Source organism: Mycena indigotica (genome assembly GCF_014461135.1).
Source record: "Mycena indigotica strain 171206Taipei chromosome Unknown Mind.scaff0007, whole genome shotgun sequence".
NCBI classification, from domain to species: Eukaryota; Fungi; Basidiomycota; class Agaricomycetes; order Agaricales; family Mycenaceae; genus Mycena; species Mycena indigotica.
In genome coordinates this window covers 1,213,194-1,232,744 of record NW_023503006.1, presented here as the reverse complement: position 1 = coordinate 1,232,744, position 19,551 = coordinate 1,213,194, and the positions used below count along the sequence as shown (strand labels likewise).

The 19,551-nt window shown below is 48.8% G+C and overlaps 3 protein-coding genes across 3 annotated transcripts; all 3 read right to left on the bottom strand.

Moving 5' to 3' along the window:
- Positions 1–625: 625 nt before the first annotated feature.
- Positions 626–1,898, bottom strand: MIND_00812400 (BTB domain-containing protein; the record flags this gene model as incomplete). Its single annotated transcript, XM_037364798.1, has 4 exons — positions 626–1,211; positions 1,466–1,623; positions 1,677–1,765; positions 1,811–1,898. 4 exons carry the CDS (start codon positions 1,896–1,898, stop codon positions 626–628), a joined length of 921 nt encoding a protein of 306 aa, XP_037218040.1.
- Positions 1,899–2,129: 231 nt separating this feature from the next.
- Positions 2,130–3,640, bottom strand: MIND_00812300 (Chitin biosynthesis protein; the record flags this gene model as incomplete). The annotated part of the gene is made up of 6 exons (XM_037364797.1): positions 3,592–3,640; positions 3,531–3,544; positions 3,424–3,481; positions 3,235–3,377; positions 2,673–3,181; positions 2,130–2,544 (listed from the first exon to the last, which is right to left on the bottom strand). The coding sequence occupies exons 1-6, from the start codon at positions 3,623–3,625 to the stop codon at positions 2,130–2,132; spliced, it is 1,173 nt and encodes a 390-aa protein (XP_037218039.1). The 5' UTR covers positions 3,626–3,640.
- Positions 3,641–3,739: 99 nt separating this feature from the next.
- MIND_00812200 (BTB domain-containing protein) lies at positions 3,740–5,067 on the bottom strand (the record flags this gene model as incomplete). Its single annotated transcript, XM_037364796.1, has 4 exons — positions 4,917–5,067; positions 4,779–4,864; positions 4,526–4,728; positions 3,740–4,466 (listed from the first exon to the last, which is right to left on the bottom strand). The coding sequence occupies exons 1-4, from the start codon at positions 4,993–4,995 to the stop codon at positions 3,740–3,742; spliced, it is 1,095 nt and encodes a 364-aa protein (XP_037218038.1). The 5' UTR covers positions 4,996–5,067.
- Positions 5,068–19,551: the final 14,484 nt, after the last annotated feature.

The following is a 19,551-nucleotide window of genomic DNA, read 5'->3' as shown; positions in this document are numbered from 1 at the left end:
ATATAGTTCCGCTACCTAGCAGGGCGGACCCTTAGAGTTTCTTCTCTTTGGATCCTCCCCTGCTAGGTCAGCCTCACTTGTATTTGCTTACTTCTATTCACTCTTTGGATCCTCCCCTGCTAGGACCTTGATCTCAGGCCTCCGGGGTTGCCCTTACACCCCTTTTCATCACTACTGTTTGTCAATAATCACTGATCAGCTTGTTTAAGTTTACATATTGATCACTTATTATTTCAGACAACTTAAGTCATTTTGGTGCTGATCTCATTTATTTTGACATATATATGTAGTGCCCTAATTTCCCACAGACTCGGACTGTAGCTATAAGATAAATAGTCAACTAATATTAGTCTTGAAAAATGTTCAATCTGAGGGAGTGATATACATACTTAACTTGATACAGATTGTGTCTATAGCTTTTGTCACAAATACCATTTTTTCAGGCTCATTGTACAATGACGACCAAGCTTGAATGTTCTTACTTAACCACTTCAAGTTGCTCGATCAAATCTAAGTAATATGTTTAAACGTAAACATTCAAGTGTCTCTTATGATTTACATCAAATTTACATTTTAGATTGTGGCCCTTCAATCCCCTTTTCCCTTTCTTGCCCTTCATACTAGATTATAATTCAACAGGAGGTGGACCGAGGAAAAAGTCGGCCACCTGGGTGTGTGCTGTGATGCCGATTGACGTGAGATGAGGGACGAGACACAGGGGGGATGACCCTTGCAAGGCATCTTTGACGCGGTTCAATCTTTTCAAAGGCTCGTCATTGTCGTTGGAGCGACAGTAGCGATTCCAGTGAGCTTGGCACTGTTGATGGTTGGCGCATGCTTCAATCGGGAGGATATGTTCAGAGGATGTTGCATGGTTGAATATATTCGAGAGCAGGGCCATCCCGAGGACCAGCCGATCGCGCCGCTGGTGGGTGAGATCGAGCTTCGATAGGCCGTGTAGCGTGGCAATAGGCGGGCCGGATCGCAGCTTCTCCCGGAGCTCGAGGTAGATTTTTCCTTGGAACTCGCGCCTGTCGTAAAACTCCGCGACGGTGAGGGCATGATTGTATGTCACCGCGCCTTGATGGATGCGCTCGAACCAGCCTACCTCGAGCATCTGGAGTAAACTCGGCGCGGACGTTGAGCAGCGATCGGCGAGACCCATCATGTATTCCAGCTCGCCTTCCGCACAGGTTTTGATGTATTCCCCTCTACGAGGGATGCCATGCGCCACGCCATGCGCTCGTAACTAGGCAGTAGGTATTTGTGTGCCATGTCGAGGACGCGCAGGTACTTCTTGACTGTCTCTGACTTGGAGGACAACCCGGGCCACATGAATCCAAAGTTCTGAGTCCGAGTCGTCTCTACGGCAATGTCGAATATCTCATCTGCCCTACATAATTATGATTTTAAAAAGATAGTCATTCGGCATAGGCCAGGACAAAAACACTGGCAGACCACTCACGTCGCATAGATCGCCCAGCACAGCGCGCGAAAATCCTCAGCAGCATCGTCGAGCCGGATCACCTCTTGCTCCGTCTGCGCCGCAGCAACACCGCCGGCGTCCGTGAACATGTTGGCGAACATCGAGTTGCGATCGCGGCAGAGATTGAACTTGTGCAGCTACCGGGTCGCAGTCAGACAACCGGTGGCATCGATTAGCGCAATACACGCACCTTGAACAGCACGCCGCTCGCTAGAAATACACAGTCCCCATCCTCAAAGAAGTACTTCGCATCCTGCACTGGTGCGGGCTCGTCATTTTCTACGGTTAGGTCAGTTATCCTCTTGCAAAGGAAAGCCTATGAACTTGTCAACGATTCAATGACGCTCGAGGGTACAGGTGACGAGATTGGGCTCATGCCAGTGGTGGTGTCAGACGGTTGCTCTGGATCCATTTAGGTGAATCTCAATAGTCACAAAATGAGAGCGTTGAGGAGGCGGTTGTGAGTGAGAGAAAGAGGCCAGGAGTTTATGTCAATGCCTGCCTGCCCTTCCACACGAGGCGCAGGTCCAACACGGCATTATGATTTGGCAACAGCACAATGACCACCACAATAACTTAGTATAATATAAATCGATGGAGTTATCCCAACAATACGCACACCTTTGTAAAAAGTAGGCGTCACTCAGTTCAACGAAATCTCCTCCGTATCGCCCAACTCATCCCCATCATCGCTCCTCGCACTGGCGCTCCGCGGCGGGCTCGGCCGCGTCAACGACCCCTCCTTCTCCATCGGCGGCGGCGCGGGCACCTCAATGTTACTCGGCGTCACCACCCTTACCGCCGGCACGTGCGTATTCTCCACTGTGGGCGACGACACCGGCGTCGGGAACTTGAAGTCGCGGTTCATCGTCCCAGGCCGGCTCATCCGCTTCTCGTGCACGCTACTCGGGACCGCGGCCCCAACATCCTCCTCCGAGTCCGACCCAGAGCCCTCTGATCCCTCAGAGTCAGATTCGGGTGGCGGTGGTGGTGGGGCTGGTTGCCGCGCTGGTGGCGGAAGGATGGCCCCCAGTCCAAATTGCGCAACAGGCACAAGTCTGCAAGTTATAAGCCAAGTGAACACAGAGAAGGAAATAGAATGGAGAAGAGTCTCCACTGAAGAGACTGCACAGAAAAGGAAACAGAAATAGGACGAGAAGAAGAACTGGAGAGAATGAGCACTCACTTTTTCTCTGTAAGACACGCGAAAATCCAATGTGGCTGGACAATCGGAATGCTAAGTTGTTCCGCGCGTTGATACTCCGCAGCCGGCGCAATGGGCGAGTTCGTTTTAGAGTTCGGGGTCGTGCACACGAAATGGGTCGTGTCAATCGCGATCTTGTCTGTCCACTTCGCCTTCATCTCCCGCAGCGCCGCCTTGGCGCGCTCGAGCAGCTCCGTGTCCTGCATGGTGCCAAAGCAGACCGAGATGCCCGAGGTGTCCGTCATCGTGTGGGTCCGCACGCGGAGGACATTGCTGGGGAAGGTGCCCGCGGTCGTGCGCAGTATAAGCTGGAAGGTGTACTCCGTGTTAACCTCGAGCGAGGACAGCTTTGTGGACGTGTTGGTGAGGGGGTAGGGGATGGGCGCGAGACGCTCGCCGTTGCGGTAGATGACCAGCGAGCGTATTTTGGCGGTCGCAAGCTGGAGGGTAGGCCATTCGAGGGTGACGGACGTTTGTGTCGTGTGTCTTAGCTATGTATCGCGCGGTGAGCATTCTTCCCGACAAGACGGGCCACACAACTCACCTGCAGCTGCGGCGCCTCTGGTGACCGCATCCCGAACTCGCCCAGAATCTGGTCCTGCAGGTCCCAGAACTCGGTGTCGCGTCGTTTTTCCTCGGCAATGTTTTGGTGGACGGATATGTTGACAATGGAGCCGGTGGTCGCGCCTGAAGTGGTTCGTCAGGGAGCATAACGCCGTTGCTGAAGGGCTACCTGGCGGGAGAAGGACAGAGGGGAACTCGATAAGATGGGCGCGCTCGCCGAGCAGAATCTGGGTACTTTTATCAGTCAGCGGGACAGGTGGCCACGAAGAGGCTGACCGCCATGCCCGCATCTTGTGGCGCGTCAGTTTGGTGTTTGCAGAGGGTGGTGGGCACACACCGAGCTTGCCCACGGTGAAGGTGAAATCCTGCATGGTGGGGAAAAGTAACTTCAAGGAAGCGTGTCACAGGCGAAGATCTTCTCCCGCGTCAGTACTATTTTTCTTCTGCTACCGATCTGCTAGCACCATACAATCTATACGGCTATTCTACACTCCGAGGAAGAAATGCTCGAGACAAAACTCGTCTTGAACAGCCGTGAGGTAGTCTCTCCGGCAGTGACAATACTCCCTTTTGCAGGCCTCAATAGCGTTGCCAAGCGCCTGACGCATGTCGGGAAACAGAAGAGGATTGTTGCTGTCAGCACCAGGGCGGGGAAGTGCAAGCGCGTCAGATAGCGGGTTCCGACTAGAGTAACCACACCCGGATACATGGGATTGTGCGTGGCCTAGGTTTTGCCACAGCAACGACAACGAGCAGAATCCGCGCAGAAGGGTGCCAAGCTGCCTCTCGGTGAGATCTGACTGCGTAAAGTCCAGCCACTGGGCTTTCCCGATCATTGGAACGAACGAGGGCATCCTCAATGCCTGCTGGTAATACGCCTCTCCCAAGAACCCGCGACGGCCATGTTTCTCTCCGAAATCAAGCGCATCTCTCAAGCGCAACTCATCCTTCCTCAAGCGCGGGATCCACCGAGCCTCCACAAGTACACAAATGTCGTCCCGTCCTCCATCTAGCCCTGCCTCGAACACGCGGTAAAGCATCTCCTGCGAGCACGTGTCGAAATAATTGTGAGGCGCCTGCCCGTGGATATGGATCATGTACAACGCCCACGCTTCGTACGACGGCATCATGTACTTGTGCGCCATATTGGCCACAGACACCAACCGAGATATGTCAGCTCCGGATTCGTTTTGCTGTTGGATGTCGCCAGGGCTGTCAAACGCTCTTCTGTCATCTTCAAGGCTCTCAAAACGAAAAGGAGATGCACTCACAGCGCATAGAGCACCCAACACAGGGCGCGGAAATCCACGAGCTTGTCATCAATCGGGATGATCTCGAATCGTCCCCCACCGTCGTCCTCATAAACGCTATCGATTTCGCCCATGGTGCTCATTCCTTGGTCTCGAGCGCTGCTGAACAGACCACGGAAACAACAGTCGGGGTCAGGTTCTCTCGTGAGCCGCTCTTTGTGAATCTGCTCGACGGTGTCATTTTCTTTTGATGACGATGCAAGGTGAAGCGCACCTTGAACAACACGTTTTCAACAAGAAACACACAGTCGCCCGTCGCAAAGAAATACACCACGTCTTTCGTCGGCGCCTTGGGCTCTCCTGGTGAATGCTAGGTGGAGCAGATTCGTCGTCGTTTCAGAAGTGGACATACCCCTCGCGCTACCCCCAAGCTCCTGCTCCGCGTCGATACCAACTGGAACTTCAAGTTCTTCAAGTCCGAGTCCCGCCATACTTAAGCTCTCTTGTTGGGGGCTGGACTGGGCACGAGTGAACAAGGGGTCGTGTAACTTGCGCTGGCAGAAGAAGGCAAGTTGTTTGTGGGCAATGCGGCGCTGGAAACACGAGGCGAGATATGTTGGCAATGCATCAAAGCCACTTAGCCAATCACCAAATGAGTCGGACAACTTGCGGACAATTACAGTACGAGCATTAACCGATATCGATGATTAAAGATGAGAAAACAACAAGCTACTTTCGGTTCCTCTCGGGAGCCCAGGCTCGTTAAACCGTATGTAAGTACTTATTCAACGTGGTCGCCGATCATGTGTGACAGCCACCGTGACTCGGAGCTGCTCAGGCTTTCGTTACACCATGAGCTTGAATGACTAGCTGCTGGCCAAGTGGCCATCTTAAACACCTTGCTTTAAGGTATGATTATGTATTTTTAATAACTTGATTTGTTTTTTTAATCACATTTTTATTCCCCAGGCAAATACACTACAGCTACAAAGGCATAGTGCTTGTGAGAGCAGCTATACATATCAATCTGCCTGGCAAAGCCTTTGTGTTTTGGGGGGTAATAGTGTTCGTCACGGGCCACCCGCGGGTAAATCCGGGGTGGCCCGTACCCGTTCCCGCCGATGACCCGGGCCCGCTTCGGCGGGTGCGGGTACCCGCGTTTTGGCTAACGGGCCGCGGGTGGCCCGCGTTTCAGTGGCCCACCGGCTCCAGCAGCCACGCCAAGGCCATGCCGAGGCCACCTGAACAATGTCGGCTAGTGCTGTTGCGGGTTTCGACCCCCAGCAACAGCCGTCGTGGCCATCCGAGCCAAGTCGGTTACAGTTGCTGATGGTTTCGAGGCGTCGGAGCTTCGCCGGAGCCGGCTACCCCCGGCTGGCTATCGGGCTGGCCGGGCCCGGCGGGCCAGGACGAGGGCCAGCGGGTTTGGGGCATCAGGCCCGCACCCGTACCCGCGCAAGCCCGTCCTCACGGCCCGTCACGGGTCACGCCACCCGTGACGATCACTAGTTGCAGAGGTTTCTTGCTGTCTTTCTCCTCTCTGCTGTGATCCAACCTATCTATGATTATCATTGCCTATGACTTCCTTGTTGTCTGGAAGGTCTGGCTCCAGCTCTTCTTCCTAGTTGGGGAGGGTGACCTCTCAGGCTCTCTGTTTATGTCTCATCTTTGTATATGCTCCTGATTCCTCTAGAAACCCTGTGTTCCCAGAATCTGAGGGAGTGCAATGTCATATGATTGTTTTTGGAGCATGTGTTGGTACTTGTTGTATCTGGGGCATTCATGTAGGATATGTGTTATGTTTGTATTACTGTACTATTTCGATTAATTGTCCGCAGCATGTAACATGTAATGCGAACTGTCCACTGGACAAGGTGTCCGGATTACCATAAAGGCAAGTCCAGCACCAGCCGGAACGAAAAATTGCCTTTTTAGGCCTGGATTTGATGGCAAATCGGATTTGAATGTGTAACGGCGGCCGCAGGTATCCGCACTGGGACTACGTGTCACGCGTAACACAGACAATTAATCGAAATAGTACAGTAGTTTTCTGCTTAAGGGCAACAAATGCTCATCTGGAATGAAGCAATTATAAAACTTGCCTAAGTACCTATGTCCTGTCTGACATTGGACTAGCTGTTTGAATACCTCTTGTGTGCCTTCAAGTGTTTTGAAGTGTTTTTTAAGCAAAGATGGGATTTGGTCTGCAATTCTGAATCCACCTGCCTTTGCAGCGGCCAGTGACTTTCTATTCTATTTTCTACTCTCTCTCTGCACTCTTGCCTTTGCATGCCTGATTTCATTAGCTCTAGATCTTGTTCCTCCTATCTCCATTCCAAGCTTACTTAGCTCTCTCCTTTGCTAGCTTGGTATTGGTGCTTGTGGTTTCCCAAAAGAATTAAGTAAAACTCTCCCAAAAAGGAAAGAGAAAAGTAAGATAATGCCTTTGTTATATAGTGTACTATTTTAATTATTTCATCATCCTCTCATAGTGCATAATATGTTTGTTATACCTTCCCCACTAGGGAACTTGACTGCCACTATCAGTAGAAAAATTGCCTATGAGGGCTCTGTCTAGGATAAAGTTTTGCTAGACTCATATAACTAATAAAAAAAAATTGTTGGGCTTAGCCCTATGGGATATAATAAAGTGTTTAGAATTAAATTAGTACAGTACTGCTTTTATATATTTTGTTGACAGGTGTCTGGCTTTGGGTCGGGCCATCCAAGGCTTCTCCTAAGAAACAAGCACCTGGAACAGAACAGATGAATTATTGGGCCTACAAGCTAAGCAAGCGGGGTCAAGGTCCAGCTGAAAGGGCCTGTTATAGTGGTCCCTTGTTGGTGTAGGTGTGCGTGTTGAGTTGTAATTGGAACATTTGTCTTAGAAAGTTTTGAGCTGCTGTAGTGAATATACTTATACCACTTGACAATGTGACTTTGCCAGTTTACCATAGCAGTAAACAGGATATATATTTCACTCTTTATTTAACTTGTTAAAACAGGTGGGCAGGGATGAATAAGGGAAATATATGTATTTGGAGGTCAAAGAGAAGAGAGAGATGGTTACAGGACTCAAGGTCTGTAAAGCCTATATATGGCATGTATAGGTGCAATAATGATTAGTAGTAAGGGGAAATATAAGTCAGGAAATCACTTATGCACAGCTCTATCTCTAACATAACTCTGAGATATTGTACAGTATAATAAATAATATATGATGCTGGCCTCACTTGTTGTATTAGGGAGAGAGTATGTAAGTTCTGTAGCTAATCAATCAACTCATTTACTACTGTATACTTCCACATTATAGGCTGCAACAGATTGAGAAGCATTAAATATCACTGGCTTATATCACAGTTTTGATCTAACTTAATGATTCACTAGCTGAATCATGTTGGCAAGTCCAATTAGTTGATTTTTTACAGGATTGTCATGTAATTAATCAGTCATGTAAATTATCTCTGTGGGGGAAGATGGCTCTATAATGTAGAATAATAATATAGAAGCATTCTTGAATTTTTTCCGGATTTTTCCACCTATTATTGTATTATTGAGAACAAAATGCAAGCTAAACACATAAGAACAATTGCAGTAACATATTGTCACATCATCAAATCAATCAAAAACTTTGACATTGCCATCACATCACGAGGAATTCCGCAATTAGGCGGTGGAACTGAGTTGTCCTGGTTGTGGTTTCTGGTCAAAATGATGGTGGCTGTGTTGTCTACAAATCTGTATTGAGTGCGCCGACAAACAACCCTGCCAACTCTCCATTGTACTCTAAACCCTCGCAGTAGATTACATAGTTATTCCCTGTTTGATCGCAACATCTGATGATGAGTCATCCAAATGACAAATATTTTCACCGAGGTTTCATCGAGAATTTGGGGTTTTTGGACCCAGTCCGTTCGGGTAGTGTTTGCATATGTTTGGCTGCAGCCTCATCAACTCATCATGATGTTGGCGAATTGTGACCTGGTGGGGACCTTGCTTAAAGCAAGGTGACCCACCAGCTTATCGATGCCCTCTTGACCTGGTGCTATTTATGCATGAACTCGTGTAAACCACGAGGCGCAGAGACATTCACCGCTCTTGCCTCTTCCCATTGACGGTCCAAATGGCGTCTGAAGAAACTCCCGTCCCAAACACACCCGGACTCACTCAGAGCTCGGAACCAGGCAAGTACCACTCTCAAGCTCATGTTTTGTTGATACTCACACGCATTCTTTAGCGTTACCTGCTATTGTTAAAGACGAAAACTACTACTTCGAGAACGGGGACTGCGTCTTCCTTGTGGACGGCGTCTTATTTAAGGTGAGTGCTATGTCGAAGCTCTCTATCCAGCCATCGATATGCGTCGTCCAGCTACCGCGCTTCAACTTCTGTCGCAATGGCACCTCGATGTTTGCAGATATGTTTGCAGTCGCAAAAGATCCCAGTGCTGAACCGGAGCCCATACCTCTCGACGACAGCGTGGAGGACTTTCGGGCTCTCTGCTGGGTTATGTTTGCCCTGTGTGTGCCAATGCTTCGTTCTTCATTCTCTTGACTAAACGCTCTGTCATCAGCCCAACTGAAATGTACACCATCTCCACCAAACCCAACAACGTTAACGTCGACAAATACCTCCGTATCCTCGAAATCGCCCACAAGTACCTTCTCCCTGAATACGAGAGCTGGGCATGGATGATGGCCCGTCTGTCCCCGAATGCGATCTCTGCGCATCTTGCGACCTGCTCTGAGGACCAGCTCGAGCACGCTTTGGATTTGGCTCTTCGCTGCACAGCTTCTGCCCCAGAGCTACTCGGCCTTGTGGAGTCCGCTTGGACTGAGCGCATCAAAACTGGAAAACTATTGCACAGTCGGGCTTTAACCGTCGCTGAGACCCGCGGGCAGAAGGAGTTCGAGGGCAACATTTACTGGGATCTTCGCGAGAAGTTAATCGCAGGACCGAAAATTGCATCGCCAGAATCCGGTTTTGCTGCGTTCAAGTTAACATCTCCTCAACTCAGTCGCCTACTTTTTGGGCATGCAATGCTCTCCCATCACTGGCATCAGCAACTAAATCAGAAGACGACAGATTTGCCTCAGGTTGCCAACTGCAACTATCATCCCAATTGCCAATCCTTTTGGCAGAACCATATCGGTAAACCATCCGAGTCCTCGAATATGGATACATCTTGGATATCTTCCGGTCTGAATACTTGGAGATCTTATTACAGCTACGACTACCCATGTGTTGGTCCGCACTTGGAGAGCTTGATACACTCGCCTCCTAAGCCCGACAACCTGGCGATGTATTTCCAAAGATACTTGGACTGCGACTGTGATGGTGGCCCCAACTTCAAGTAGGGTTCCAAGCTTAAGTGTTCTGTCGAATTGTTGTATGAATATGATCGAATTTGTCCCATAAGTTTTGACTTCAGAGACCGAAACGGGTTGTGAGCCATTCTGTGCATTCTCATCCAAAATCCACATTGAGCCGGGAAGGCCAAAGCGTCACCACTCATTCGAAGCGATGTAGACTCTCCCCTCAACCACATTCAACTGCAACGGCCTCTTCGTTTACGAAGCCCACGACCACTCTGCTCCGCATGTCCGCGAGATCCAGGTCAAACACGTAGAAGGTCCCGATGAGATATCGATTCAAGGCAGGAAATATGCCGCGATAGAGTGGTCATCAATGTAGATATTTTTTAGAGCGCTTATTTATCGGAAACATGCGGGTCACGAAATGCAATATTTTCTTGCGACTGGGACCGGCTCGCACAACACCAACGGCAGGATTTCGTTTTTGTCTAAATCTGCGGAGGGGATTTTGTGTCGTTTGTTGAACTACGAATGCATCGTAAGTGACAGTGCTGTTCGGAAAGCATGCAATGCACCTTCTGGAAACCCCAAGGAAAATACACCCGTTCCAACTTTCTCCGTCTCCTCAGGATCGCCGACGGGAAAGTCACCAAACGACACCGTTCCCTCTTCTCCACTTTGCCCTCCACCAAGCTGTACGGATTGAGCATGTAATTCGGCTCCGGGCTGTGAAGCGACGCCCCGCTTTGCCAGATTCAGTGTGGCAAGGAACGAAGGTCGAAACGATGACATGGCGCGGTTTCTGAAGATAATGGACGTAGAACACGGGCAGGAGTCGGATTTAGGGAATTCAGATCCAAGAGAGTACAGCCCAAATGGAATTAACGGTGAACGGCTGGAACAACGGGCAGACTTTCGCGATATCATGGATGGTCCTGGGATGAGGTCAGAGTAAGATCTTCATATTCGCTTAGTGTTCACGTACCATTAGTCTCGTCAGACAAAAAGTCATACCCTTCGAGGGTTAGCGAAGGACACCTCGAGAGTACCAGGGAGCGGCATTCTCACATCAGCAAGTATGACCTTCCGAAGAGTGGGTAGGACTCGGACTGAAGTAAGAGTTATTGTGACTGGGATTCTATGAGATGGCCAAGTAAGGTCAAGGACTGTCGCTAGAGCATAGAATACGCACACATGAGTATTCCAAGGTTGATCCTCGCCTCCGCCAAATCCAACTGCAACGACGCCACTTCCTTCACGAAACCAATGACCACTCTCGGAGAATCCTCGACATCGTTTGCCCCATGTGCAAGAGGCAGGCCCCCCATCCCACAACCAAGTAACGCCTCTAGCCAAGCTCGCAGTTCGATCAAGACGAAATATATGATATTCCGACGGGGGATGTCACGATTTGTTTCGATGGAGTAGTTTTCAAGGTACTGCTTTGACACGCCGCTCGTCCGTCGTAACACCGGCAGGTACACCGGGTAATCTTCTCTCGACACCGCGACAACCACTCATCCGACACCGACCGCCAGATTTTCAACGGATCCGCCGAGGATTTTCGTGTGTTTTGTTGGGCTATGTACGCGTTGTAAGTGACCTCTCCAGCAAGTATTGCGGGTAACACACCTTGGCTTCGGCAGACCATACGAAATTCACCTTCTAACTCAGCCGAAACAGGCCTACCCCAACATTGAGACGAGGAAGTCACCAAACGACACCATCTCGGGGCCTGGGCGGTCGATGTTGTTTTCGCTCTTTGTCTTAATAAAGCCAACTGTGCACCTTGTTTGGAGTAGCGAGGAACGAAGGGCGAGACGATGTAATGGCCCGGCTGCCGGAGAAGATGGACATCGAGCGTGTGGAGGAGTCAGATTTGGGGAGCTCGGATTCGGCAGGGTCAAGCCCAAATGAAAGGAAATATGAACGGCTAGAAGAAAGGGTAGACTTCCACGATATAATGGATGGTCCTCCTGGGATGGGGTCAGAATGAAAACTTCATAGTCCCTTAGTATTCGCGTACCGTAGGCTTTGTCAGACGAAGAGCCACGCCCTGATTATGAGAGGGCAGCATGAGACGCCTTGAAAATACCAGGGAACGACATCGGCAAGTATGTCCTTCCGAGGGGGGTAGGACTCGGACTGATGAAAGATTTGTTGTGCCAAGGATTCTATGAGACGGCAAAGTAAGGTCAAGGACTGCCGCTAGCGACGAGCATAGAACACGCACATATGAAATGGCCAGGCTGCCGGTCAGCTACGGCTCCAGCATCCAAATCGCAGCGGCATATCATAGCCTGTTCTCTAGTTGAGCTAGTTCAGTGTAAGCACTGAGTAGCGACAGCTGAACAAGGCATACCTCATTCAAACGCGTCGCAGACATGTACAAGGTGGTCGTCGACAAAAAAGAAGAGTGACACGTCGGGTCACGCCTGTCACTGTTCTCCACAGTCAATCAACTGCACTGTCTACGAGAAGAGTTGTGGGCCAGAAAGTGTACTTGTCGGCTACCGGGAATGTTCTCCACACATTCCAGCAGAAACATGAACCTAGCCCCAGTACAAACGCTTCTCGCCTGGTGCTTCTCTCACAAATTCTGGATTGACCCACGCATTTCGAATCGTTTCTGGCTCACATGGCGTGGCTGTTGTTTCTGAAGACATCGAAATTCCCACAGGAACTACTCGTATGGCTTGGGTCATTACTCTCACTTACTGACTGTCAACCACAGTCGTGCATATTCCGCGTCAATCGGTTCTCTCTGTGAAATCTTCTCCCATATCGGACCTTATACCTGCCAGCCCGTACGGACGCGCTGCCCAATTGTCCCTAGCCTTGGCGCTCTCTGTTGAGATGTTTGTGCTTCGCGCTGCTTCTCTTGATATAGTGATTGAGGCGTCTTTCAAGTGCGAATGGAGAAACGTCTGCGTGGCATGGCTACCTGCAATCACTGCCTCGAGAACTCCCTGGGCTGCTCTGGGTCGGTGGCGCGGGCGAATTCGACATGGAACTACTGAATGGAACAGAGGCAGCGAAACTCTTGGTCAATTTAGTGGTAGCTGGCTTCATTAATCGCTCTTTTCTTTCCTGCTAATTCGGCCTGCAGACGAAAGTAGACGAATACTACGACGAAATTGCTGCACTAATCTACTCTCAGCTGCCATTATCTCCGCCGAGTCTATCGGAATTCCGTTTTGCCTACGGACTGGTCTCCTCGCGTGCCTTTTTGGTGGACTCCTACCATGGGCTTGCAATGGTCCCAATAGCTGATGCGTATGTGCATTTCAACATATAATTTGAATTGTTGAATCAAAGCCAGATTCAACCATATTCAGGACAACCATATTCACTTGGAGGTGCGATCCACATTTCGCCGAGTTTTCCCATCTTGAAATCGACAGCACAGAGTGATTTCGATGTGTGTCCTGAATGTGGCTCACTCAATCGGTGCCTGCATGATGACCATAACGACTCGATCGACGAAGAGGCACAGCGCTAGGGCTCCAACCTTTTCCATTTGTAAATATTTACAAATGGTAATAAACATTTAAATGACCATTTTATTTGTGAGCGTGGACAAACAGAAATTAAATATAAATAAATAGTTCAAATGGTTTCCACTTATAGTGGACTGAAATCAATATTGACAGTGCAGTTCAAGTATTTCGGGGCTTTAAAAACACTTTGACACTGTCTTGAACATCCTATTTCATGTCTCCCAAGTTCAAATTCTATTTGAACAAAATTTTATCCTTCCTGATTTGGTAATATACTCAACAGGAACTTCACTTTGATGGTTGAATTAGATTGAAAAGGCTATTACAGCTTAAGTGATTATGTTTTCTCTTTGTTAATATACACTAGATCATAAAGATAGACATGGTATGTGCAAAAACTTGAGAACAAAGTGCTTAATTTGTGTCTGATTACCAGAACCATTTATAAATAGTTTCAAACATTTATTACTGTTTGTGTTTGTGTTTCTATTTTATTTGAAATTTTCACAAACAGAAATAAAATAGTTGGAGCCCTACACAGCGCAACGAAGACGACTTTTATGAGATGGTCTCCAACAGGACGATCGGTCCCAACGAGGAAATATTCAACACATATGGTGACTCTTTGAGCAACGCGCAACTATTCGTGCAGTACGGATTCATCCTGGATGTCAACGAAAACGATTGCTTGACTTGGACGGCGACAGACCTGGCGCAATTTGTGGACTGTGGCCGAATCGAGACAATAATGCCTTCCCTTTCTATACTGCCTTGGGAATTGATAGAGGAATCCGAAATGGTATATCGGGACGCTCGATTCTCACTCAACGACGATGGTTCTATCTCGCATTCGCTGTGGCTGGTCTTCGCGTTCCAAGTTATCATTCCCACAACTCCCATAAATGGTCTTGTGCCACGACTCGAGAACCTGTTTCAGCGCCAATTAGCGTTGGAACGGTCAATCACAGAGGGAACGCCACTAAGCCATGACGACGAAGACGATGTCATTCTCAAGCTGGCAGAACTTCTAGCGTCTCTGTGCCGCGCGCGCTATGAGAGGCTGTCCGCAGGCAACAAATCAAACGAGGAATTGGGAGATCTGCTCGATGTAAGCTTTTACATTGTTCCCTCTCACTGTGATTGATATGCCTTTGTAATACTCAGACACTCTCGGAGGGCAGTCCAACGAGAATGGCTGTGTCGCTCGTTCTAACTGAACGATCGTTGTTGGACAGTTGCATGGCCTTGTGGGAGGCGTTGGCGCTCGTCACACCCACCAGCCACAACCACTGAGGTCCCCGCCTGAGGTCGTTCCTGGTGAGCCCGAATATAACTCGTCCATTTCTGGTCCATGCTTCCCAACAGCTATTAGAATGTAGGGAAATGGCGCATCAAATTCAAGTCGTTTGTGGATTTTCTGTGCCACATTTACATCGAAAGCGACGGGCGATCGGTTGCATTGCCTAGACGGAGGCGGGCTGGGATCTGGCCGTAATTTTCTATCGGGTCCGCGACGAACAGTTGACGATGCTCATTAAGCACCCTCGGAATAAATTCGCTGGATTATCTCAGCCCTTCTGGTCCACGGAGACAAATGCAAGACCAAGCTCATTCTGGGCAAGCCCGGCCCACAAGAGGAGACACCGCTGCGCGTGACATTGGTACCAGCCACTGAGAGCTAACCGCCCGCATGGAGACTTCGAGGGCTTCTCCGCCACATTTCCATCACCGAGGACAATCGGGGAGCGGACGCGGCCGAGAAGCCTGACATGAAATCTGTTTCGGACTTTGAATCAGAACGACAGCTCCATCCAGGGCCCACCACGCTCACTCGCTGGCATTTGCGCACGTTATGCCTGCCTGCATGCTTCTCTTCTAATTTTTTCTAACTATACATCTCCCAGCGCGGGATCTGTGGCCTGTCAGCTGTCGTGAGATCCTCCGTCCTTTGCGCTGTTTTGACGGCCTTGCCGGTCTTTCAGAAGTCAAAAACACCGTCAAGGAGAATGCTTGCATTGCCGGATGCTGGCGACATAGTCATCTTGCTATACTGATTTCTCAGCATTTTTCTATGATCCCTTGCCGAGTAGACATATTTGCGGCTCGCCTTTCGCTCAGTCGTAGCCACGTCGGCGCCACCATCGCTCCCGTCCACAGTCAGAAGTATACTCAATTCTCTAATAACGTTAATCTAACGGAGAAACGGAGCGCCTCCCGCCCGGGCCCCGCCCTGCGCGCCTTCTCGGTCACCAGACATTGATTCCTCCCTTCCACTCCGTCTTCCTGCTGCCATGATGATGCACACCACTCCCATGCTCCCAGCTTGCGATCGAGACACGGACCTTTGCGGAATATATGTAAGCCAAATTAATTCTCCCACAGCCGGACATCGCTTAAATCTGGTCCATTGCTCCGCGATTTCATTGACAGCCGCCGGAACAGATAACGATTTCGACACTCAGACAACGACAGACCAACGACGCGTTTATGACCTGGTTTCAGTGATGGATCGCTTCGTGGCACTCCCGGGCCGGCATTGCCGCGTATTTTCATCCATCCGCCGCCCTTTTGGCGACCTTTCTCTGGCCCTCCCCACTTCGACCTGAGACGCCTCCCACCCGAGCCCAGTTTTCCGCCAGGCTGCCAAAGAATTCACGAAGCACGCACAATTCAGCGGCCCCTCCTCCAAATCACCGCAGCGTGCCTAACATTCGAACCCTGGGACGCGGAATTTTTTGAAGGCGGGGCGAGAGCGGGCGGTGGTCGTGGCGACGCGCGACGATCAGCCCCCGGCGACGATCCCCGCCAAAGTCCGCCATGTCAAAATAACCTGCGGGGGTGCGAACGCGGAGGCCCAATCGCCTGCTTACACCCGCCCGGCGTCACTGGCATTGTCGATCGCTGTGCTCCCCCGGGCTTCCGTCGCTTGCGTTGTTGTGGGTGCCTGCGGCGATAAGCAGGACATCAGCGTCGGTAGCCGGAGATACGGGCGCTGATGCGCCGGCGCCGGCGGTTGCATGCGCAATTGATGAATACGCAGACCTTGCGTTGGCTCGCAGATCAAATTGTGATGGCGGAGTTCCAATAACGCCTGTGTTCGTTGATTGCGATGCACGCGCCGTAAGCCCCCGGCCACTGTCGAGGCATTCGACAAGTTACCCCCCTGGCATCTTCGCCTGACGTTGGGCGGTGATTCAAGCGGAGTTTGATTATCGACATGAGCCACTGGCACATCGACATCTTGTGATCAGGACGTCCTTCAACTTGAATTATTGTGCGTCAAGTCTGTGGAGCACCTTCTTCAGAAGATGTTTCTGCTCAGTACTTACAAGTGATTTCAAATACTCCCACCCTTGTTAAATCAGAGTTCATTTCAGCTGGATTTTACTATGAGTAGTACCAACTTGTCATCCACATCATAGAAATTATCTTACCAAACTGAAGCTCAGGGTCCTTGTGGCCTTCAGGATATATCATGTCATTATTGTCTGTCTTCGACTTTTAATGAAGTTTGCATTCCATGGTATTCAATATCCATGCACCTTGGTTCATTGGTTCCTGGCTCATAGCCATTGACAATGCTCTTGTGACTTGTCTGAATACTGGGATGTGCCACAGTGCCAGTGGATTGTGAAGCCAGACTGGGTTCAAGTTTGGGGTTCTATGTGTAAGTACCACTGTATTAACAGTCTTAACCCCTGCTAGCATCATCTTGATACAATCCTACAGGCAGTACATTTGATTGGTGTGGCTGGAAAGAATTTTTTACCTCCTGATAACATTGAACAAAGGCCCAAGCTTTTTGGCAGACTCTTTAGATGAATTTGAAGTTTTTTGTGTTAGGGCTTGGTTTATAAAGATTTCAGAGGTTATCAAATGGTTTGATAAAAATAGCCTCTGAAACCCTATTTATAAAGTGGTTTTTAGGTTTTATAAACCAACTGAGCTGATATGACTATAGAGAGATTGAGAATTGCCTTTTTGGGAGTGTTTTGAGGTAAACTTTGGCTTTATGACTTTGAGATTCATAGACACTAGGGGTTGAAACAGCAAGAATATACCAACTATCGCTTGTAAGTTTGCATAACATGTCTAAGTTATATATAGCATGTAAAGTTATCAGCAGATCCTAGATAAACCCCTGTCAAAGATTCTCTATACAACTTAAAAATCATGATGACCTTAACAATAATAAAGATTAATAATTAATCTGTATGGTTAGCAGAGAGTAGTCACACAGCCAAGCTCCCAATAGTAGTATTAGTCATGATCAATATCAGCTAAAAGTAGGTTTAGATCCTACCCAATCAGAGACAATATGTTATGATAGACCTAGAAGATATAATCAAGACTACTAGTAGTATATAGAAGCACTATTGGTGTAAGTAAGTCTGGTTTGCCAGCTTCTTTCCTTTTTAGGTGCCTATCAATATAAGTAAAACCATAAAACAGGGGGTTTCCAGCCAGGCTTTTAAAACAGGGGTGTTTATAAACCGGTTTACAAATACCCCTATATTGTAAGGGCAACCCTGGAGGCCTGAGGTCAAGGGGAGGATCCAAAGGTATGAATAAAGGTAAGCAAATACAAAGGAGGCTGACCTAGCAGGGGAGGATCTAAAGAGAAGAAACTCTAAGAGTCTGCCTGCTAGATAGCGGAACTATATACTGTGCTCTTGACATGCCAAGGTTGATCATTGCTCTGTGCAGTATGCCCACACCATGTCACAGGCCAGGTCCCACAGGCAGGGGGATCGCCAGGCAGGGGGCAGCAATGCACCTGATAGAGGCAGTGAGAGTCAGCACCAGAGTCGGGCGACTCCAACGGGCCGAAAGAGGGGTTCCTCTTTGAATGCGGTGTCCCGATGCATAGACCGGAAAGGGATTGCATTGAAGGTCACGGAGGCAATGTGCCGTGGTTTGCTGGGGTACCTACGATAGAACTCCGCAATTTTGTCCAGGGCAAAGACGCGGTCAAAGCGGACCCACTGGTCGTGGCGACGTGTCGTAGCCTTTCCATCTGACGAAGTAGTTCAGCTGTTTATACCTCACCCTTGCATCCAAGATTTCCTCTACTTCCCACTCCGGGACTCCGTCCTCGAGGTCCGGAGGGGGCTGGTCATAGCTGGGGCATCCATCGAAGGGGTCATCTTGAGTGAGCTCGAGCTTGACGACAGGGATGACCAGGTGGAGCTTTGAGTAGCGCTAAGGAAGGTTGAGCTTGTAGGCACCTTTTCTGATCTCTGCAACTATCTTGAATGGTCCTAGACAGCGGTGGGAGAACTTCTCACCTGTGTAGCCTACAGTTGACTGCCAGTTATCAAGTGGGATGTGCTGGGTCGACACTGACAAGCCAGGGAGGGCTCTATCCAGGGTTCCCATACAAATGAATAGATATTGAAAAAAGGAATGAATAATTTGGACTTTTCAAAACTTTCAAGACTTTTTTTCACCTAAGTCAACCATATTGACACTTGTCAGTGTGGATACAGGTATGAATAGTAAGCAATATATATCTGTAATTTAAACTCATAAGTAACTGAAGTAAATGGCAAGACCTAGGAAATGAATAGCAATAAATAATTTGAACCACAAGTAGGGCTGTATAACATACTGTCCCAAAAAGGGAATTCTGCTACAAGATACTTTAGTTGGTCCTACTGCCTGTATATAGTATTATATTCAGTGACTAGTGTGATGAATTCCTAAAAAGGAACTTTCTTAGTATAATCATCAAAGATGTCACAGATTGTCACAAAAATCAAAGTTCTGTATTTTGACTATATAAACAACTTTCATTAAGTGATCTGTAGTGGCAGCTAAATAGTTGTGGCAGCACTGACTAATCACTAACTGATATACAACTGATGAGCCTCTATCTTTATAACTACTCAAGATAAATGCATGATTGAAGTACCATTGGGAAGGTTATCAAGGGGGTACCATTGATTGTAAACAGGGCTGTTTCTAAACTGGTTTCGAAATACCTGTGAGTAGAGATCATTAGCAGTGCTGCAGCAGCCAAAAATGACCTTCAAAACTTTTGTAACCACTCTGAAAATTTGAAAAGAATTTCTGAGCCAGCCCTTTTTTTTTCTGTCAATTATTTTGAGCAGCCAGAAGGTGTTCGGTCGTGTCGTTTGAATGCGGGGCCGCCCGGTCTGAGTGACAAGATTATGGTGCCTGAAAACTATACCAGCTGCTTGTCGCATCAAGGTGTTGCCTATGAGTCTAC